At 42.5% G+C, this 23,093-nt stretch overlaps 2 protein-coding genes across 3 annotated transcripts; one reads left to right on the top strand and one right to left on the bottom strand.

The window, feature by feature from the left end:
* Positions 1-321: 321 nt before the first annotated feature.
* LOC115791286 (von Willebrand factor A domain-containing protein 5A-like) lies at positions 322-12,593 on the bottom strand. The gene is made up of 9 exons (XM_030745485.1): positions 12,399-12,593; positions 12,201-12,315; positions 11,925-12,073; positions 11,749-11,837; positions 11,506-11,650; positions 10,293-10,313; positions 1,264-1,409; positions 562-685; positions 322-463 (listed from the first exon to the last, which is right to left on the bottom strand). Exons 1-7 carry the CDS (start codon positions 12,576-12,578, stop codon positions 1,365-1,367), a joined length of 744 nt encoding a protein of 247 aa, XP_030601345.1. The 5' UTR covers positions 12,579-12,593; the 3' UTR covers positions 322-463; positions 562-685; positions 1,264-1,364.
* Positions 12,594-16,545: 3,952 nt separating this feature from the next.
* LOC115791284 (serine/threonine-protein kinase shk1/pak1-like) lies at positions 16,546-19,812 on the top strand. 2 transcript variants are annotated; one of them, XR_004020858.1, is made up of 7 exons: positions 16,546-16,833; positions 17,190-17,576; positions 17,698-17,792; positions 18,209-18,256; positions 18,417-18,626; positions 18,732-19,261; positions 19,349-19,812. XR_004020858.1 is itself a non-coding variant. In XM_030745481.1 (6 exons), the coding sequence occupies exons 1-6, from the start codon at positions 16,620-16,622 to the stop codon at positions 18,915-18,917; spliced, it is 1,140 nt and encodes a 379-aa protein (XP_030601341.1). In that variant the 5' UTR covers positions 16,546-16,619; the 3' UTR covers positions 18,918-19,812. The 2 variants fall into 2 exon arrangements, 1 of the variants encoding a protein (XP_030601341.1); XM_030745481.1 differs by having other exon boundaries at positions 18,732-19,812.
* Positions 19,813-23,093: the final 3,281 nt, after the last annotated feature.

Here is a 23,093-nt window from a genome sequence, read left to right as displayed (position 1 = left end):
TGCTCTGAGTCTCGGATTCTATCACCCCCCCCCCCACCCCCCCAAAAAAAGTGCGACTTATAGTCCGGTGCGACCTATATATGTTTTTTTCTTCTTTATTATGCATTTTTTGGCTGGTGCGACCTATACTCCGGAGCGACGTATAGTCCGAAAAATACGGTATTTACTGCAATTTGAGCCCCCATGTCAGAATCAAGTTTTTCTTCTTCTTTTTCAAAATGAAAATAAAAAAACATATCTTTGTGTTTAATTGAAGTGAATTAAATGAAAATATGAAATAATTAAAACCATCAGACCAAACTTAATTAAAATTCCTTTTTAATCTAAAAGACATGGCTTGAAATGACATTTTGTTTCAAAATAGATCATGCCTTTTTCCAGATAATAATTAAGAAATCCCTCAGAGCCCCGGAGCAACCCAACAGCAGATTTCCAGCTTCCACACACTCTGTCACACACACTGCTAAAAACACAGAAAACAAACAATTATTAAAACAATGAATGCAGAAAAGCAGCTGTAGCCATAACAAAGTGTTTTTCAGTTATTTACATGGTTATTACCGTTCTGAGCACGGACCCATGAGGTAGCCTTCATAGCCAGAAGCTCCCACTTGTCCTTTGTGTCCATCTTGAAGCCATGAAGCCAGATCAGAGCCAAAATGGTGGCCCACACTTCGCTGTTGGCCTAATTCATCAAAAAACAAAAGACAATGAAATGAAACAGGCAGAACACACACACACGCACACGTGCGTGAATCACAAACTCCCTCTAGAGCAGGATTACCCAAACTTGGCACGCCGACCGCTTCTGGCCCCGCCCCTACTTCCAGTCTACAAATTGATGTCAAAAATAACGTACAATTTGATCCTTTAAGTTACTTTTTTGACATTTCGCCTTCCCCTCCAATTAAGGGGGTTAAGCAAAATGTAAAAATAAAAAAAGTAACTTAAAGGGTCAAATTGTATGTTATTTTTGACATCAATACGCGGACCGGAGGTAGGGGCGGGGCCTGATGCGGCCCGTGGGCCAGGAGTTTGGGCACCCCTGCTCTAAAGTAAGACACTGAAACACTTTCCCAAGAACAGTTGAGGAAAATAGGTGAGGAAAATACTTTTTTCTGCTTCTACTGACTTTATTTTCATTTGTTTTGTTTTTACATTTTTTGTTTCTATCACGTTATACATGAATAGTTACATTAAGTGCTGTGAAATTTGTTTTATAATAACTCTTTTCTATTGTGACTGAAACTGACAAAACCCCACCATTGCAGGCTTTGACTTTTCCACCTCCTCGATGGTCTTTCCCAGCGCAGCAGCCAGAGCTGGATCAAGCAGCCAGCAGCCAGACGCCTGTTGGAGGGAGACTAACTGCAGCAAAGGGTCTCTGGGTGGCGGCCTGGGCACAGGGTCTGGAAAATCAAAGTTAAAATGACCACTTTATGGTGCTAGATGAGGAGACGTACAACAACTACCAGATAGATCAGTGTATAAATCACTCCAGCATAACATGTCTTCATGTTGCCTTTATGATTTTTACACCAAAGGTATCTTCACCAGTTTCAAAAGGTCATTTCCAAGACTGTTTTTTAATTTAATTAACAAGTGAGTCTTGTCAAAAGTTCACAGACAACAATCACTGGAAGTGTTACTGAGCCTGTGCACTGATTTCCGGGGCATGGCCCGTCTATCTGCAGAGAGCTCTGTTGTCAGATGGAGTCAGTGTACAAAGTACTGTTTGTACAGAGGACTGTTTCCAGAGCCACGACTTCAGGCAGGTGTGGCAAGGGGTTCGGCATATTTTGAACTACAAACCCAGCCTGTTAGTTGATCAGCGTAACATCAATCTGGCAGAGGAGCTGAACAGCTTCTTTGCACGCTTTGAGGTACAGCAATCAGAGACAGCCATCCAACATCCCTCAGCAGGCAGCAGCAGCATCCTCAGGCTGCAAGAGCAAGAGGTGAGGCGTATGCTGGAAACTGTGAACCCCAGGAAAGCTGTGGGGCCCGATGGTGTCTCTGGACGGATACTGAAGGTCTGTGCGGCTCAGCTGGCTGGTATTTTTACCAGCATTTTTAACCAGTCCCTGAGCCAGGCTGCTGTCCCTTCCTGCCTGAAGTCCTCCATTATCGTCCCCATCCCCAAGAAGAACACTATCAGAGGTTTGAATGACTACAGGCCAGTAGCACTCACACCAATTGTTATGAAGTGCTTTGAAAAGCTTGTCCGGGCTCACGTCATCTCCAGTCTCTCTCCCAGACTAGACCCCCACCAGTTTGCCTACAGAGCCAACCGGTCCACAGAGGACGCCATTGCCACGGCCCTCCACTCTGCCTTCTCTCACCTGGAGCAGGGGGGAACTACGCTCGGCTGCTCTTTGTGGACTTCAGCTCGGCGTTTAACACCATCCTTCCTGGCAGACTGGTGACTAAACTGTCAGATCTGGGGATACCACGCTCCACCTGTCTTTGGATCAAGGACTTCCTGACAGACCGTTCCCAGAGGGTAAGAGTAGGTCCCCACCTCTCTTCAGCCATCAGCCTCAGCACCGGCTCTCCACAGGGCTGTGTGCTGAGTCCCCTACTCTTCACCCTCTACACACATGACTGCACCTCCATACATGCCAGTAACTGCATCATTAAGTTTGCGGATGACACCACTGTGGTGGGGCTCATATCAGGCGGGGATGAGTCAGCATACCGGGACGAGGTGCAGCGGCTGTCAAGGTGGTGCAGTGAGAATAACTTGATCCTGAACACCACTAAGACAAAGGAGATGGTAGTAGACTTTAGGAGGACAACACATGTCATTCAACCTCTGTTCATCGAGGGGGATGAAGTGGAGCTGGTTTCAGATTTTAGGTTCCTGGGAGTACATCTGCAGGATGATTTGACCTGGAGTATCAATACGACCAGCATTGTCAGGAAGGCCCAACAGAGACTGCATTTCCTGAGGGTTCTTAGGAGCAACCATCTGACCCAGAATCTGCTGGTGTCCTTCTACCGTTGCTCTGTAGAGAGCATCCTGACCTACTGTCTGTGCGTGTGGTTCAACAGCTGCACAGCAGCAGACAGGAAAACACTCCAGCGAATCATCAACACGGCTCAAAAGATCATAGGCTGTCCCCTGCCCTCCCTCCAGGAACTGTTCAATGCCCGCTGCCAGAGGAGGGCACAGAATATCCTCCAGGACCCCTCACACCCTGGACACTCCTTGTTTCAGCTACTGCCATCAGGCAGACGTTTCAGGACAATGAAGGCCAGAACAAACAGACTGAGGAACAGCTTTTATGCCAGGGCTATCATTGAACTGAACTCTGTGTGGTTTGGACAGTGATGTGGGGTGGTAGTGCTGACTGTGTGCGTGCGTTGGTGTGTGTATTGGGGCTAGATTCGTCTTAATTTACTATTGTGCACTGTATTTTAGTAATCATTTTTATCACTCATATTTTTATTATTTTATTATTTATTGTCTGAGGCACCTAGAAAGGAATGCATTTTAAATTTCGTTGTGCAACTTCTGTGTACAATGACAATAAAGATTCTGATTCTGATTCTGATTCTGATGTGGTACATCCGGTCTGTGGACCACTCCTGCTTGTGCTGTTATTGCTAATAGCGTGCAAAAGGATGTGTCCCAATTCAGGGACTGCGTTCTTCTAAGGCCACATTTTAAGGCTGTCCCAATTCATCTCTTCCGGCGCCACGCGAGCAGGCAGCCAGTTTCAGCAGCTCCGCACTCATTCCGTGTTTTTTCTCATTTTGTTTAGTATTAGATGTGTTTTTGTGTTTCTGTATCTTCTGCTCTTTTTCCTCATGATGGAGCGGACTTTTTTCTGGAAAACTTTGTTTTTGTTTTTTACCCTTTTTATGGTGTTTATGTTTGGAGACTGCGAGAGGGGCCACGCTCCTATTGTTTACTCTAGGGACCAGCTGATCTCCATCGGGAGCTCCGCTGTGCCTACTCCTGCAGAACGACTTGATATTCCCCGGGAACTGAGAAGGAAGAGACGCGGGAGACGTGCGGGCATAGGTCGTCGTTGCCAGGGGAGAAGGTACAGGCCCGTCATCCCGTCCATCATCATGGGAAACGTGAGATCTCTTCCCAACAAAGTGGACGAGCTGGCGGCGCTAACGCGACATCAAAGGAGCTACCGGGAGAGTAGCCTCATGTGCCTGACGGAGACGTGGCTAACCGAGCTAACCCCGGACTCACACATAAACATGGACGGCTTTCATTTGATCCGTGCCGACAGAACCAAGGAGAGTGGTAAGAAGAGGGGCGGGGGTCTGGCTGTGTTTGTGAACGATAGATGGTGCAACTCCAGACATCTAACCATCAAAGAGACGCTCTGCAGTAAGGACATTGAACTGCTCGCTGTTAGTATGAGACCGCACTATCTTCCTCGGGAGTTTTCACATGTTATTGTGATAACTGTGTATGTGCCGCCCTCTGCTAACGCTGCTGCAGCCTGCGATGTCCTCCATGCTACTACCAGCAGACTCCAAACACAGCACCCACAGGCCCTCTTTCTGATCTCAGGGGACTTTAACCACGTCTCCCTGTCCTCCACTCTCCCCACCTTCACCCAGTATGTCACCTGCCACACCAGGAATACCAACACACTGGATCTACTGTATGCCAACATCAAGGAGGCATACAGCTCATCACCTCTGCCTCCCCTGGGGGCTCAGATCACAACCTGGTTCATCTCCAGCCTGTGTACAAACCCTTGGTACACAGAGAACCAGTTGTGACACACACAGTGAAGAAATGGTCTGAGGAGACTGAAGAAGCTCTGAGAGACTGCTTTAGCTCCACTGTGTGGGAAGAGCTTTGTGCCCCTCATGGGGAGGACATCGACAGCATCACGGACTGCATCACTGATTACATCAATTTCTGCGTGGAAAACACTGTGCCCACCAGGAGGGTACGGTGTTTTTCAAACAACAAACCCTGGATCAACTCTGAAATAAAGGCTCTCCTGAAGGAGAAGAAGAGAGCCTTTAGATCAGGAAATAAGGAGGAGCTGAGAGCCGTGCAGAAGGATCTGAGAAGGAAAATCAGGGATGGAAAAAACATCTACAGGAAGAAGATGGAGGACCAGCTACAGCAGAGCAACATCAGTGGGGTTTGGAGGAGTTTGAACTCAATTTCAGGCCACAAACCAAGCCCTAGGGTTGTGGGAGACTTAGAGTGGGTGAACAACCTGAAACAGTTCTTTAACAGGTTTGACCAGCCACCCACCCCTCCCCCAGCCCAGTCCCCCCTGCTGTCAGCCCCACCATCTTTAATGACTGCCAACCTTTCTTCTTCTTGGGACCTCACACCTCTCAGCTCTCAGCCATCACCCACCCCCTTCACTTCTGAGGACTCCATCTCACAACCCCCATCCCCCACCTCCATCTTGTCCCTCTCAACTCATCATGTGAGGAAGGAGCTACGTAAGATCAAGGTGCGAAAGGCTGCTGGTCCAGACGGCATCAGCTCCAGGCTCCTGAGGTGCTGCGCAGATCAGCTGTGTGGCATCATGGGATACATGTTCAACCTGAGCTTGAAGCTGGGGAAAGTACCACAACTGTGGAAGACCTCCTGTGTGGTACCGGTACCAAAGACCAAACATCCAAAGGATCTTAGCAGCTACAGGCCGGTAGCCCTGACATCGCATCTAATGAAGATCCTCGAGAGGCTGGTCCTCAACCATCTACGCCTCATGGTGTCGTCTTCGTTGGACCCGCTGCAGTTCGCCTACCGGCCTGGCATCGGGGTGGATGACGCCATCATCTACCTCCTGCACCGAGCTCTGACCCACCTGGAGAAGCCTGGAAGCACTGTGAGGATCATGTTCTTTGATTTCTCCAGTGCTTTTAACACCATCCAGCCAGGACTTCTGAGCGACAAGCTGGAACTGTCAGGAGTGGACCACCACATCTCCGAGTGGATACTGGACTACCTCACTGACCGCCCACAGTACGTGAGGACACAGGGCTGTGTCTCTGACAGGCTGGTCTGCAGTACGGGGGCCCCACAGGGAACTGTGCTGGCACCGTTCCTCTTCACCCTCTACACTGCAGACTTCTCCATCAACTCCCCACGCTGCCATCTGCAGAAGTTCTCTGACGACTCTGCCATAGTTGGCCTCATCACAGGTGAGGATGACTCAGAGTACAGACAGTGGACTCAGGACTTTGTGGACTGGTGCCAGCGGAACCCCCTCCTGATCAACGCCGCTAAAACCAAGGAGCTGGTGGTGGATTTCCGCAGGCGCAGACCCACCACACGGACACCGGTGAACATCCAGGGAGTGGACATTGAGATAGTGGACTCTTATAAGTACCTGGGTGTTCACCTAAACAATAAACTGGACTGGACTCATAACACTGATGCGCTCTACAGGAAGGGTTAGAGCAGACTCTACCTGCTGAGAAGGCTGAGGTCTTTTGGAGTGCAGGGGACACTCCTGAAGACCTTCTATGACTCTGTGGTGGCATCAGCCATCTTCTATGCAGCAGTATGTTGGAGCAGCAGCTTGTCTACAGCTGAGAGGAAGCGGATAGACAAGCTCATCAGGAAAGCCAGCTCTGTCCTAGGATGTCCTCTCGACTTAGTGCAGGTGGTGGGAGACAGAAGGACTCTGACCAAAATAACATCACTGATGGACAAGGTCTCCCATCCCAAGCATGAAACTGTTGCTGAGCTGGAGAGCTCCTTCAGTGACAGACTGCTGCATCCTAAATGCACAAAGGAGCGTTACCGCAGATCCTTCCTCCCAGCGGCTGTAAGACTTTATAACCATCACTGCTCCCAACAAAAACCACAATAGCCTACACAATGTAGGATAATATATAATATACTGTAAATAGTCCGGCCTGTTAAGGTTCAACACACAGGCACATCATGTACATTGTATATAGTGTTATTATTAGTAGTATTAAGGTTAATCTTGTTTGTTGATTTTATATATATATATATTCTTTTCTTAATAGTGTAAATTATTATATTTTTATTTATATTTAAAATAACTGCGGCTGCTGTTACACCCAAATTTCCCCTCTGTGGGACAATAAAGGCTGTTTCTTCTTCTTCTTCTTCAAAGGCACCTCCAAATGATTATCAACAAATTAAATATATAACTAAGAGTGACTAACAATAAACGATTCATCACTTTCATGTTCAGCATATCAACACTGTGCACACTGTGGATAAATGTTCCACAGTGTCACCAATGAGTTCCTCTCCTGGTCCTTCTACAGCTCGTTAGAACCGGTTCTTTCACAGCGCTTGATGGTTTTTGTAATATATGAAGAAACTTCATGTCATGTTTTTACAGTATTAATCAATTATTGTTTGTTTTTATTTAGTTAAGTGGTCCCTGCCATAAAATAGATTAATGAAAGGTGGAACGGGGCTACTTGTATATCAGCACTAACCCAGCACGTCATAACTGATGGTTTCAAACCAGAAATTCCACATCTTAACTTTGACAAGACACACGTGTTAAATTAAAAATTAAAAAAACATTCCAGGCAATGACCTCCTGAAGAAGATGATGCCGCATGTGTGCAAAGCATCAAGGCAAATTGATTTGAGGTCAAATTTAAAAGATCTTTCTGTTTGATATGTTTTCTCATTTCTTACATTTTCTTGGTTTGTTTGCTTTTTTGTGTAGTAACAATTCACTTTTTTTTGACATAAATTACATTACAATAGTATCTGCAGCAAACAGTATCAGACTGATTTGAGATCAGATTATGAGGTTAAATTCATTTGCTGTGATGTTGCTGGCTTTGAAGATGTTTTTGTCTTGTATGTTTTCTCATTTCTCTTGTTTTTTCCATCTTGAACCTATAGGAACCCACAGTGACACCGTTGTCACATGTGTCACATGTCAAGGAAATTTCCTTGAATAAGTTTGTAGTTTAGTTTTTGAAATTCTGTGTAGATTTTCCTCAAAAGAAAAGGGTGTGTGGGCTCTTATGGGTTAAAAATGACAAAGCAAGAACATCATCAGGAATACTCTGCCCGTGTAGGACTATTGAACATATTTACAAATACTGTAGTTGTTGCTTTTTCAGTATTTATTTATTTTTTTACTTACAGGAGACACATGCACCAAAACCAAGTCAGGGATAGAAGAGATACATATATACATACATATTGGTATGAAGTCAACGCTCAAGAATTATTTAATAAAACAAAAATTAATTGGTTTCTGATGTTTCTACTAATTAGTGGACGTGTCCTTAAGACCTGCGCTGACCAGCTGGCACCTGTGTTTACACTGATATTCAACCTCTCACTGAAACTGTGTGTGATTCCCACCTGCTTTAAAAAGTCCATCATAGTCCCTGTCCCAAAGAAACCACACCCCAGCAGCCCCAATGACTTCAGGCCCATAGCACTCACCTCTGTGGTGATGAAGTGTTTTGAGGGACTCATCAAGACATTCATCACCTCCTCACTGCCCACCACCCTCGACCCACTACAGTTTGCATACCGGCCAGACAGATCCACAGATGACGCCATATCCTTCCTCCCCCACAAGACCCTTTCGCACATAGACTCCGGTAAGGGGAACTATGTGAGAGTGCTGTTTGTAGATTACAGCTCAGCATTCAACACCATAGTTCCCTCCAGGCTGGTCTCTAAGCTGCTGGACCTGGGCCTGGGCCCATCCCTGTGCAGGTGGGTTCACAGCTTCCTGACCAGCAGACCACAGGTGGTACGAGTGGGTCACCTCACCTCACCTCATCCTCCCTCACCCTCAACACCGGATCCCCCAGGGCTGTGTGCTCAGCCCTCTGCTGTACTCACTGTACACCCATGACTGCGAGGCCACGTCAGAGTCCAATGTCATCATCAAGTTTGCTGACGACACTGCTGTTGTGGGACTAATCTCTCACAATGAGGAGACAGCCTACAGGAGAGAGGTCTCCCGCCTGGAGAACTGGTGCCAGGAGAACCACCTTCTGCTCAACGTCAGCAAAACGAAGGAACTGATTGTGGACTTCAGCAGGAAGCAGCAGAGGGACTACCATCCACTTGTCATCAGTGGTGCTGAGGTGGAAAGAGTGGACACTTTCAAATACCTGGGAGTGACCATCTCACAGGACCTGTCCTGGACTCATCACATTAACATCACTGTGAAGAAGGCCAGACAGCGTCTCTACCTCCTCAGGCAGCTGAGAGACTTCAAGCTCCCACTCAAGGTGCTCAGGAACTTTTACACCTGCACCATCGAGAGCATCATGCGTGGGAGCATCACCACCTGGATGGGAAACTGCACCAAGCAGGACTTCATGGCCCTAAAAAGGGTGGTTCGTTCAGCTGAACGGACCATCAGAACCACCCTCCCCAACCTGCAGGACATTTACACCAAGCAGTGCAGGCTGAGGGCCATGAAGATCCTAAAACAGCCCAGCCACCCCGGACACTCTCTCTTCTCCCTGCTCCCATCAGGCCGGCGTTACCGCTGCCTGAGGACTAAGACTGAAAGGTTGAAGAAGAGTTTTTAACCCACAAGCCATCCGTCTGCTCAACTCTGAGCCCTAACTGGACCATTATTGCACAATGTTAATATTATAATATTCTATAATTCCATGTAAAAGTGTGTATAGTGTATAGTATATAGAGTATAGTGTATAGTGTGAATTACCTATTTTTATTCTTCTTATTTATATGTGTGTGTATATATGGTTGCAGGTACAAAATACATTTCACTGTGCATTGTACTGTGTATAACTGTGCATGTGACAAATAAACACTATCTTAATCTTAAAATCTTAAATCAAAATGTCATAAAGTTGTAAAAACTCTACTCTAGAAACTCTTTTAAAATGTACAGTACTAGGTACACCATGGAAACGTGTTGGCTTATTCTGTATTTACATACATTTACTCTATTAATCAAAACCATACACAGTTTTTTACCCACCAGTCACTGGAGCTGAGCAACCTACAAGGGATTTTCAGATTAAAAGGATGGGAGAGAAATACATTACAATAATATCTACAACAAACAGTATCAGCTAGACTTCTTACTGTGATTCACAAAGAGCAGTTTAAAAAAATAGATTAAATTAGACTAATTTGAGCTCCAATTAGTTTGCCTTCATGATGCTCACCTTGAAGATGTTTTTGTTTTGTGTGTTACCATATTTCCCTCATTTAATTTTTTTCTTTAAAATTTGTACTGCAGGACCATCATAAGCAATACTCTGACTCTGCAGCTCTACTTAACATCTTTACAAATACCATAGTTGTTGCTGTTCATTTATTTATTTATTTTACTTACCGGATGAATTTCCAAAAAGACCTGATCAGGGATAAAATACAGATATATACACACATTAGTATGAGGTCAAGGATAAATACAATAAATACACTAAATATATGCTCATCTAAAAAATCAAATACAGTAATAACAGTGGTTAATAAATGATTCGTCACTTCATTTTCAACAAACTGAATTTAAAAACATACTCTGAGTTGACCAACTCTGAGATCAACAACTCTGAGTTTCCCGTTCCTGAACGGCTGATCAGAGTTGGTTCAATCATCTCTGAGTATGATCACCCTGAGTTAGCTCGTGCGTGAGGGAGGAAAGAAAGCCATCATCATTGGAGCTCTGATACCAGGATTCACCATGGCAACGGGTAAATAAAGAGCCGAGCCTCCTTTTTAAACCGATGGATGGAGGATCGCACGTGTCAGTGTGACGAGTCACTTTAATCAGCCTGACCCACTCTGCCATCATCATAGACAGAATGAAAGTTTGTCATTTATTTTATAATGTCTGCTGTCATCATTTACACAACTTGAATCTCCATCAGATGAAGCTGAATCCTAATTTCACATTTTTACATTTATAAAATCTCATTATTCAACTGCAGTCTGATGGGCAAAAGTGCAGGAGACAGAAAGTGAAGATAAAAATGTGGAGAAACAGCTCAGACTGAGTTTACTGACCGACCTGTGTGTTAGAGACTGAGACAGCAGCAGACCCCGGGGACGGAGCTGCCCTGAGGTCAGTTTTTATTTAATAAAAACTGTTTTTGCTGCAGTTTATGACAGTTTGATTTATGAACATTTAATTTTTAAATAAGAATTCAGTAAAAATGTAACCTATTGATGGAATAGCAGCCTCACTTTGTTCATTTTTTTTAACCTGAGAATTTCATTATTTCTGCCATTACTAGATTAAAAAGAGTAATGAGATTTACAGAGAAAGGACTTCAATGTTCCCAGTTTAACCATTTTTAATCTGATCTAAGATCAGCTTCACTGACAGATGATGGCTCTTGCAAAATTAATTGACACTTTCCTCAAGACGAAAGTGTCAATTTCGTCATCGTTTTTATCCTTTTAGGTGGTTTTAATTTAGTGTTAGCCCTAAGATAAGCTGGCGACCTGTACAGGGTGTACACTGCCTCTCGCCCTATAGCAGCATGGATGGGCTCGAACCCCCCTGTGACCCTGAAAAGGATGAGCAGAAGTGAATGTGTTACCTGTCTAGGCTGATTGGGAATGCAGGGCTGGCTGTAAATATGTTTGAGGGGCTGCAGGATCTCCGTTCCTCCCAGATTAGCCTCCATCTGCTCAACTTTCTTCAGAGCCTCCTTCATGGTCTGCTGGCTGTACTCCACACTCTTACTGCCATCACACAAACATGCACCAAAACACACATGCAGATAATTTACCAAAGACAGCGGAGACTTTCTTGAGCTGACTGATATGAGGGAGAGACTTACGGGAAGATGTGTTCATATCTGGACCCAAAACTGTAAATGTTGAAATAGCAGCCCATTGGTAAACTCTTCAACAGGAGCAGCAGAGTATCCTTAAGAGAAGAGGGAAAACATGGTGAGACCACTGTGTGAGAGGGACACTGAAAGACTTTATGATTGTAATAAATTATTATGGATACCCTGGCACTGCGGATGCGAGTATTACTCATACTTCCAGATCGATCCATTAGGAACACAAACTCTCCACATGAAGCCAATGAAGACATCACAGACTGGGGGAACTCAGGGTACAGACTCACCATCACCACTGGATCACCCATCAGAATGCCTGAAAAAGAAGAGGGACAGAAAAATTATGTGAATCTACAATATATTCAAATACATGTAGCTCACTGAAGGAGGATGATCATGGACCTTTTTAATCCAAATTACTAACTTCATGAGTTTTCACTGACCTGCCTCAGCAGAGGCCTGTCCTGCCTCCACCACAGCAGTGGGCTGGTGGGCATCTTTGTAATAAATCAGCAGTTCAACATCTCTGTCAAACTTGTGTCCTGCAGCCAACTTGACCTGCAGACCACAAACACATTCATATTTAGTTCTCAGTAATCAGTAACAACCACACACAGCAGACACATCAGCTCTCTACCTACCGTGGCCTGGGTTTGATCAGTGCTGAGGTACTGGAGAGGGTCCAGGGAACAGTTGGACTCTACTTTATAGACTGGACGAGGAGAGGACACTCGGGCAGAGAAAGACAGACTGTAGGGCACCAGAGAGGCTGGAACAGAAGTCACCTGGACACCTGCACCTTCACTACCTGCACACAACATCAGGTTAGATGTTTCCAAAAAGACCTGATCAGGGATAAATTTAGCTTTTGACTGGGAGACCCCAGTCAAAAGCGGCTACATTCAGCGGCTACAGGATGGTTTGGGTCAGACAGGCTCCTGGAAAAGGGCTGGAGTGGATTGCTTATATCAGCACTTACAGTTCTCCTATCTTTTACTCCCAGTCATTCCAGGGTAGATTCACCATCTCCAGAGACGACTCCAGCAGTAAAGTCTACCTACAGATGAGCAGTCTGAAGACTGCACACAGCAGTTTATTACTGTGCCCGATGTGACACACAGTAAGAGGAAGTAATAGGAGAGTCATACAAAAACTTCTTCCCTTAGTCATCACTACCATTGGTAACATACAGAGTCTTATATTGTAGCAGCTGTCCTAATGTGATTACTTCTTATTTGTAATTTCTTAAGTACTATTCCTGATAATTTAAGGTACTTTGGCAAAATACTCATCTTGTCCTGAGCCAGCAAAGCATGTCACAGGTCTTGCGTGCACAAAGATTTTTTTTTTTTTTTTTTTAAAAAGGTTTACTTTTATTGTTAAATTACATGCAAGACATCATTCTAACAAACAGTATAATAAAAACAAGCAAGCAAACAACCAAACAAGCAAAAAACACTGCTGCTTTCACTTATTCTGTGTTCAAGGCAAAACAGTTTCCAATAAAAACTTGTCAGCCTGGATGAGTATTTCATGGATGGTGAGTATTTAGAAGCAAACACAGCACAGAAATGATTGCTAAGTGTAAAGTGTCATGGTCCTGGGCCGTCTGCCCAGCGTTTTGTGTTTAGTTTTATTTTCCCTGAGTTTTGTTATTTCCCAGTTTGTTTTGATACTTTTGTTCCGTTTGTCCCTGTCTCCCCAGTCTTGTCTGTTTTGTCATTTTGTCTTGACCCTGACCTCCTGTGTTTTCATGTTGTTTTTCCTAGTGTTGTGACTAGTCTGCGTCTCTGTCCCTTGTCTGTGTGCCAGTCCCCCGTATGTAGTCTGCGTGTACCTTGGTTAGTCACTTCCTGTTTTATTTTGCCAGTCTTGTGTTCCCTGTGTTTTTTTATTTAGTTTTGCTTCCCCTATGTTATTAGTTTCATTTGCTTCACCTGTTGTGCCCTGCTGTTTCCTCTTGCCCTGATTACCTGCTGTGTATTTAAGCCCTCAGTTTTTGTCTTCTGTCATTTTTGTTTATTTGTCACTGTTAGCATCAGCACAATAAAGCTGTTAAAGTTTAGCTCCTTGTCACGCGTCCTGCATTTGGGTCCTACCCTTCCACCGCACAGCCAAACCATGACATAAAGCTGTGAGTTGTGTTGACAGTTTTGCAAAGAGTGTGTTATAATATTGCAACCTGATTGAATGTGCATTCAGTTTGAACACTAAAGACACTGATAGTGTTTCAGCATGCTGAAAAGAGGTAAAATTCATAAATTTTAACAATGTCTATTATCTTTTTTCTCTATAGAGAATTCAGTGCCAAAGCTCAGTATATGAGAAAGGCAAAAAACGTTTCACTTAATCAGTCATATTACATAAGTGGTGCTTCAGTTGTTGAAGTGATGTTAAACACTGTTAATTTAAAGGTTGTGAGCACATTTTGAGACATTTAATTGAGACTGTGCTTCCCTAAAATAAAAAGTAAATAATTAAATACATTAAATTAAATCAGTGGTTTAAAAATTATGATAATGTGAGCCAGCATGAAAGAGAGGAACAGAGGGAAAAACAGTCTTCATGAAATTCATTGAATTGCATGGGAATATGTTAAACATCTGAACCTTGTTGCTATCAATGGGGGTAAAGTGGTAATCCCTCAATCTGCACAGCACTCTGCAGCTGCAATTTTCATTGGCGCAACATGTAACATAATGTGTCATTGCAATTATTTTGTTCTACTTGAAGCACTGAATAAGTTTGAAAATTATACATTTTAGCCAGCATGAAAGAGGTCCACAGGTCCACTTCACCATAGATGCACTCCAGAACAAAATCCACCAGACTCGGCAGAAACTCTCATCACTCTTACCTCACACCATCGTAGAAGAAGTTTTTACATTTGTGGACAAAGCCCAGCTCGCACAACACATCAAAGGCAAGGAAAGACAACTCCATAAATTTCAAACCAAGACATACCATTCATCTGTTAACAAACAGGAAGACACCATAAGCAATGGTAACCAAGAGAAGTGGGTGAAGAACCTATCAGACAGGGTCCTCACCAAACCAGAAGAAAATGTGCTAGCCAAAGGACTCAATTTTGCTATAGCCCCACAACAGCTTCCCATAGTAGACATCATCACAGCAACAGAAACCGCTATAAGAAACAACAAACTATTTCAACTTGAAGCAGAACAGATCAGGATGAAAGGTTCAGCCACCCTCTCCAGTGCAAGACTTCCTCCATCCAGCCTCACCATTCAAGAGAAGAAGGCCATCACAGCCCTAAGTAAGGATCAAAACACCACCATACTGCCAGCTGACAAGGGGAGATGCACGGTTGTTCTGAATTCATCTGATCACCACAACAAAATCACTACACTCCTCAGTGACAACAATACTTACGAGGTCTTGAGACGTGATCCCACAAGCAACTACAAGAAAAAAGTCATCTGCTGCCTGCAACAACTTGAAAAGGAAAGCGCCATTGAAACCTCAGTGTGCTCATGTTTACACTAGCTTGTGAAGTGTTGTGTGTTCATTAAAGATGTGTGCGTGCGCGCTCTCGCACGTATCCTGCATGACTGTGTGCGCGCGCACGTGTCCTGCATGACCGCGTGTGTGTGTGTGTGTATCTTATATGACAGTGTGTGTGCTGTATGAACTGTATGGCAAACTTACTGGGTGCAGAAAGAGAAGAGAAAACGTGTGTAAAGTGAGAGAGAAAATGAAACGGTGCAAACAGTTTTCATTATTACAAAGTGACAAACGTAAAAAACAAACAAAAACAACATGATAACAAAACAACAATGCGCTATGCTGAGTGATGAACCTGTAGAAAAATGGAGTGATGAAGATTTGGAAAAAGGCGTTGTTGTGTACACAGATCACCTGTTAGATCAGTACAGCCATAGCGTGGTTTTCTGGTCACGGTAAAGCTGTCCGTTCACGTTAAACTTATCCACCGGGATGACAGCACGGGAGTCTCCAGATCGGGATTTTTCACGACTTTTCCAGATCGACAACTGCTGCTGGCTAAACTCCACAGACTCACGGAGAGTCTGAAACTCCTTTTGGAGAATTTCCACAATGGAAAGGGGAGCGTCGAAATCGGACAGTTTCTTGTCTATGGAGTCCAAAATATCCACTATATCGCTGGTATGTGGAGAAGCCGCCTCTGGGGAATCTTTAGGGCGACTGCTCTTGGTGAACGGAGCTCCGTTGTTGCCGGAGGGAGTCGGAGTCTTGTCTGGTTTACCCATGAAAACTCGCTCGAAACACTCGTCAATATATATCTGCAGACTGTCCACGCACTCTTGCCGCCCTCCAGTGCGCTTCAGTTAGTGACTATCTAGCTAATATAAATTTTATAACCTTTAAAGCTGTCTATAACTAAGCTGGCGAAAAATATTAAATTCACTAGAATATTTAACAATCAATGGCTTCCGCCCTTGCTTGATACTGCCGAGATTCGCGTTGAAGTCTCGCGTTACTACAACATAGTCTCGGTGCTTATTTTTTTACTGAGGTACATCACCATGGTAATTTGTACTGGCAGTCAGTCCGTCTTTTTTTTTTTTTTTTTTAAGTCTTTATTAACCATTCTCAGAGCATTAACATAATACAAACAAAAAATAAAGGAAGAAAAAATAAACAATAAATAAATAAAAGGATAAATTAAAGTCCGTCAGTTCATCAGTCAGTCACTGACAGAATGTCACGACGTCACAAACTTGTAACAAAAAATCAAACGAGGCAGAATTCTTTGTTCTGGTTCCGGAGTCTATTAAGTACAACTGCAAACTCAGACAGAGAGACAAAAGCTTGAATCGATATTCTGAAATTGTCGAGATTCAGGAGATACAAAAACCAAGATGTTTAAAAAGTGTATCAAAGTTGATTTAAAGGGCATCGCTGAGCTGCCCAATCCTTCCATGAACTCGGCTGAAGACTGCATGGTCAGAGGACAAAAACGGAAGGTCTCGGACGATGACGAGGGCTGTTTTAGACCAGCAAAGGAAATTAAACTTTTTCACCACGTGCTCAATGATGAGGAGCAAGCATCGTCCTCCGTGGAAAAAAGTAAAGGTAGGCTCATTTACTGAGAAAGCATTAGATTAAATGTACAGATGGACATCTAGGTTTCAGATATTTGTATCTGTCTAGTTTGGACTATTGCAATGGCAGAAGATTGTTCCAACAGGAACTCACTGGAACAAAGCAGATTTAATTTACTTACACTAAAAATATATATATATATATATATAAAAAAAATCAGAGAAGTTACTGAGGCATTCTGTTTTTCGGTAAAATGGTGTAACAAATTTATTCTTGTAGAAAATGTATTTGACCAATGTATACTCATTTAGAATTTGATGCCTTCTAAATGCCTCCAGTCCTGATGTTGAGCCCCTTTCTCACCACTGTATTGTTGTCATTTACAGATCCAAAACCCAAGAGGTTTGTAAAGCAGCTCAAATTTGAAGTAAGGAGCGTCGTTCAGTTGCGTGATCCTTCCATGAACTGGGTTGAAGACGCATGCATGGTCAGAGGACAAAAAAGGAAGGTCTCGGACGATGAAGAGGACTGTCTTAGACCAGCAAAGAAAATGAAACTTTTTGACCACGTGCTCAATGATGAGGAGCACGTTGAGGAGGAAGATAAGTGCATGTTTTCCACTGAAATTTCAGAGAGCTCCACTGATTCAAAAGAAAAGGTGTGCAAGAGGAAAGCCACAGGTGATGGAAAAGCATCACCAGCAAAGAAACAGAAGAGCCTGGACCAGGAGGAGAGCAAATGCAGCGCCGAAGAATTAGAGGCTGCAAAAATCTGTAAGTAGAAAGCAACTTTGCTTCTATGTTAAAGTGAAAAATATAATTAATATTTAGGGTACAGGATAGAATAATTTCTGTTATAGCTGTACTAAAATAAAATCTGTGTCTGTCTGTTCAGGTGAATTTAAAGCCAAGTACGTGGAGCTGCACAAGCTTGGAAAAGGAGGGTGTGGAACAGTGTTTGCCGGCTACAGGAAAGAAGACAATTTTCCAGTAAGTATTTTCAGGTATTCTCAGATATAAGAGCACATGACTGCATAGATTCTGTCCTTTCAGTGTTTTTATTTTTCATGCTAAAATGTCCACGTGTCTTGTTGCATGATTGTGAAATGGTCAGTCGAAGCTGACTCTAAAAGGGTGTCAGTCCCCACAGTCCCATGTTAAAATGTCTGACTTTACAGTGGATATAAATGTGTTTACAGCCTCGTACAAAACAAATAACTGTTTTGGTTTATCTAATTTCCACCTCTATCACAGCTGTACAGGTAGTTCATTTTTATACAATTGTTAAATTTTCATATTCTTGAGGCTGTGGCTGCGTTCACTGAGTGAAATGTAAATTAATATTAGTGAGGTAGAAATCTGGAGCTTTAAATGCTAACCAATGCCCTGTTTGTTGTGTCTTTTAGGTCGCTATCAAACACATTCCAGAGATGAATGTCCCCTGCAAAGTAAAGGTAAGTATGCAATGCTTAAATCTCAATCAATCAATCAATCAAATATACTTTATTGTCCCCACAGGAAAATTTGACTTGGACATCGTACAAAAAATCTATTATACATCTTTGCGCTGTGGAACGTCTGTTCCTCATCATCCACTTTGTTGCCATTTTTCAGGCTGAGAACGGGAAGCAAATCCCCATGGAAGTGGCTGCTATGCTCAAACTTGCAGCTGGAACACCAGGATCATCAGCTACCGTGTCCTTGCTGGACTGGTTCGATTTGCGCAAGGAGCTGATCCTGGTGATGGAGAGACCTGTCCCTGCTGTGGACTTAGATAAATACATAGAGGAATATGCAGATACTATAACAGAGGAGACAGCCAAGGTAAGTTTCCTGGAAGAGCCTTATACTGTACAGCATTGAATCAAAGCACAGAGTATAACAGAAATGTTAATGCACTGACTAATCGTAATTTATCATCTTTCCCAGGTCATTCTAAAACAACTGATTGAGGCGGCAAAAGAACTCGAGGATAAAAACGTCTTTCACCGGGACATCAAGACTGACAACATTCTGATTGAGACCGGCTCCGATGTGCCTCGTGTTCGCCTCATTGACTTTGGAGTGAGCTGCTTTTGTAATGAACGCTCACGGTACACCGTTTTTTTCTGGTAAGATATTTTGTTCCTGCTCTTCACAGATGCACCAATCTGGGCCTTTTTGTTTTTCACTCCTTAAAAATGCATATAATGCCAACATACTGTAAGCTTTCATTCTTATATCAGAACAAGAGTTGAAATAAGGGCCAACCTAACAAAAGAAATTGTAATTGTGTATGTTTTTAGGCACACCTGCTTACTCCCCTCCAGAGTGGATGATCCACGAGTACTATAGGCCTGGACCCACCACAGTGTGGCAGCTGGGAGCCGTGTTGTATAGAACAGTCCATGCAGGAGCCTTCTTTGATATACTATATGTCCTTGAAGGGAGCTTAGAAATTAGCGAGAGGCTGTCTGAAAGTAAGAAAAGTTCACACTTCAACATTCACTTTTCACTTGGATCACTGGAACTGTTGTCTTCATCTCTCTCTTCTTCTTTCATTGCAGACTGCCAGGATTTCTTGAAAATGTGTTTCAACCTGGACCCCAAAAGACGGCCGAAACTGAAGGACCTCCTGCGTCATCGATGGTTCAGATGAACTGTCACACACACACTCACACACAAAATGCTTTTAACAGAAAAAAGATTGATGCTATTTAATTGGACTATTCTAAATTTCACTCACATTGCCCAGTAGCAGTGAAAAGTTGAAACTTTTGACTGCTACTTTACATCAATCTTTATTTTCCGTCCTGGAACTCCCCAGCCATCCAGGGAAAGGGGGATCTCTCTTTGAATTGCCTTTCCCTTCTTCCTATCAGTCAGGGGAGTTTTTCCTCGTCTTCAGAGAGAGCTTGGGCTTTGTCAGGAGATCCATCAAGTTATTCTACTGATTAATAATGTTATTTGATTATTAATAACCAGAAATCAGAATACTTGTTATAAACTTAAATAAAAAAAATTGATCTCATTTGAGGATTCTTTTATTACATTTTTTTAAAACTCATGGTGTATTTTGAGCTATTTACTGGCTGCAAAGGGATTGACACATGTAGGAAAACTGAGAAAGTATGAGAATTAAAACTCAGTAGTAACGCACACAGTAATAAACAGCTGTGTCCTCAGGCTGCAGATTCTCCTGCAAATTAACAACTGCTTGTGAAGACTGAAGAGTATGCAATATTAAACGAGAAGAAGAAAAGACAGAACATACACAAGCTTGAACAGCCTGGACGTACAGCAGTGTATATAAGGGACGGTTCGGATTTGCCTGATCACTGGAGTATTACAATTGATGCAACAGAATACATTTTGGAATATATATATATATATAATAGATGTGCGTCACTACACAGTGATACAAACCACTGACAGACCTGCACAAATACTCAGCAACTAGCAACACACAACCATGTGTGCTATAATTATGAATAGTAAGAGACAGTCTTCTCTTATTTTGACAGCTGCTGACAGTCAGACTCTGAATGAATGTGAAAAAGGCCTGGAGAATGCCACAAATTGAACTGTACCCCCTCTGAATGGTCTGAGTCAGACAGGCAGGTCTGAAGGGACTGGGATGAGATGCTGCTATCACTTATGCTCACATTTATTACTGTCTCTCTACACTGACCCTTACCCATGAACATGACAGATTCATTTTTCCATACAATGAATATTTCTAGTATACATGTGCATTACTTTTCTTTCTCAGAGGAGGAGTCAAGGTAAAGTTTTTCAGTCTCACCTCTAATTACCTGACTGCTGAAAACAGAGGGCACACAGTGTAACATGATGGACTGCAGGGCAGGACTGCTGCTTCTAATGCTCAGCTGGACAGGTGAAGACTAACTGATCTTACTTTGTGACTGAAGTTGTTTTATCATCTGTACAAAACCCTGCTGTACTCACTTGGGTCTACAGTAAGCATTAAGTGTATTTGATATTATTTATTGATTGATTTATTTAAAGAACCTGGACATCTCCACTAGATTAATGTAATCAGAATAAACTGTAAAATGATACAACAGCAAGATGTCTGAACACCACTGATGTACATCATGTAAGTTATATTTCACGATAAAAAGCAATAGTAAAAAAGATGAGTAATGACATCTAAATATTCTTTTTCCTTACAAACATTTCACCATATTTACCAGAATAATAAAATATGCTTGAATAACAGTTGAAGCATAAATTCTAACATAAAATCATTTACATCATCAACTGAATGAGCTGCATAAATATGACATTCATTATGACGTTCTCAAGAACTGTGGAAATAATAATTGTTCCCTGATTCTAACAATGGAAGTCAAAACTTCCTCTTTCAGTATTATTTTTAGTAAAACCAAATTCAGCATTAACACTCTTATAGATGCAGTAAAACGGTTTATGAAACATTTGTTTTCACCAAGTATTTGTAACTTCAAACTTTACATATGGAGCAGCTACTCAACAGGTTGCATCAGACAGCCTGCAGGAAAAGGACCAGAGTGGCTTTGTGCTGAGATATACTGAAGACTCAGCTTACAAAGACTCATTAAAAGGACAAATTCAGTATCAGCTCAGACACTTCCAGCAACACAGTGACTCTTACTGGGGAAAAACATGTTAACAGTGGAGATCACTGCTATGTATTATGTGCCATAGGCATACAATAACACACCTCAAAGAACACCCTCAGAGCCTGAGCACTTAAATTAAGCCACTAGAGGAGGAGCCCTCAGACCACCAATAGTTTAAAGGAAAAACTGAAAGTTTTTTTTTCTTTTATAATTAAGCCACTTTTAAATAAATCCAAGCTTCTTAACATTTTAGATCAATTTCCAAACTCACCTTTTAAAGGGGGTACCAACCAATCTTTAGCCTTTCTGTTTGTAAAGACAATTAAAAAAAATTCTTATAAGCATTGCACAACACAGAATCTGGGCCCCTCAAAGTAACCACTAACTGTATTAACCACTAACTTGAATGTTATTGTGGGGTTTTTGCTGAACACAACCCTTGTCAAGATGGCCACCCCATGGCTTGAGGTGCATGGAGATAAACAAAATGAGAGGTGACTCAATTATCCAGAGCTCTGTCTTTCTTTTACTTAGCGATTAAACAAAAAACACAGTGAAACACAGTGACGTCAAACACACACCTAAATAACTCCAGACCACAAAAAAAAAAAACACCCTAAAACCTCCTCTATTTATAGATTACCTTCCTTATAACTACAGGGGAGTCATTCCCAAAGATATTTAATATTATGTACACAATATCTCATAAGATACCTGTATTAAACCCTAAAATGAATAACATGAGCATCCTACCAAAACTAGCGCAAATCTAAATAATAATAGAAAGCATTTTAACAAAATCCCCATGGCAAAATAACCCCCTTCCCTGCCTTCCATATCCCATGGTTCAGTCCAATCCGTTGATTAAGAATGGAAGTCAGGTGGCGTATCCTCATGTGCGCTTCATGAAAACACCACCCCCCACCAATCAGAAATGGACCTCGGAAGAAACAAGGGTTAATAACTGCCATAACTAATTACTTTAAAACCATCAACAGCTTAAATACATTTAAATTAGGGGTGGGACTCGATTAAAAAATTTAATCGAATTAATTACAAGCTTTGTAATTAATTAATCGAAATTAATCGCATTTTAATCGCATTTCAATATTTGACATGAGAAATATTAATTTAAGTTTAGTTGATGAATGAATCAATATACATAAGCTTAAACTTCAAAATTGTGTTTATTTTCCCACCAGTCTACTACACAGACCAATGAAGGGTGGAAGTGCTCCTGTGATAAGCAAACTCCTGAAATTAGAGTTAAGCATCATAACTGGATAGTTTTATTCAACATTAATGTCTCACCAGGGTTATTATAGTTAACGAAAACGAACGAAATAACGAAAACTGAAATTGAAAAAACATTGTCGTTAACTGAAATAAATAAAAACTATAATTAAAATGAAAAAACGATAACTAATTAAAACTGAATTGTGAGTTTACAAAACTAACTGAAATTATCGATAAACTGACTTTCATTTACTTGTTTTTTGGGGGGGGGGGGGGGGGGGGGGGGGGGTTTAACCCTTGTGGATTGATATGAAATCATTGTTTCCGCTCTCCGAGTTTAAGCTGGGAGCGCCACAGGACAACTGTGTGAGTGCGCATGTGCGTGCGCTCACCGCGCTGGTCCGCAAAGTAATGGCTGCGGTCTGCCGAGAAAGCGGCAGAGTCCTGTATG

This window comes from Archocentrus centrarchus, chromosome 13 (assembly GCF_007364275.1).
Source record: "Archocentrus centrarchus isolate MPI-CPG fArcCen1 chromosome 13, fArcCen1, whole genome shotgun sequence".
NCBI classification, from domain to species: Eukaryota; Metazoa; Chordata; class Actinopteri; order Cichliformes; family Cichlidae; genus Archocentrus; species Archocentrus centrarchus.
The sequence above is the reverse complement of the archived record's forward strand: the minus strand, read 5'-3'. Positions and strand labels throughout refer to the sequence as shown.

Bases quoted from the DNA above. Each gene is read 5' to 3' on its own strand.
- LOC115791284 (XM_030745481.1), top strand. From the start codon at position 16,620: ATGTTTAAAAAGTGTATCAAAGTTGATTTAAAGGGCATCGCTGAGCTG. The intron at 17,577-17,697 runs GTAAGTAGAAAG...CTGTCTGTTCAG, and splicing joins ATTAGAGGCTGCAAAAATCT to GTGAATTTAAAGCCAAGTAC. The intron at 17,793-18,208 runs GTAAGTATTTTC...TGTGTCTTTTAG, and splicing joins GGAAAGAAGACAATTTTCCA to GTCGCTATCAAACACATTCC.
- LOC115791286 (XM_030745485.1), bottom strand. From the start codon at position 12,578: ATGTTGTGTGCAGGTAGTGAAGGTGCAGGTGTCCAGGTGACTTCTGTT. The intron at 11,838-11,924 runs GTATCCATAATA...TCTTCTCTTAAG, and splicing joins CTCGCATCCGCAGTGCCAGG to GATACTCTGCTGCTCCTGTT. The intron at 1,410-10,292 runs GTAAGTAAAATA...TTGATTTTCCAG, and splicing joins TCTTTTTGGAAATTCATCCG to ACCCTGTGCCCAGGCCGCCA.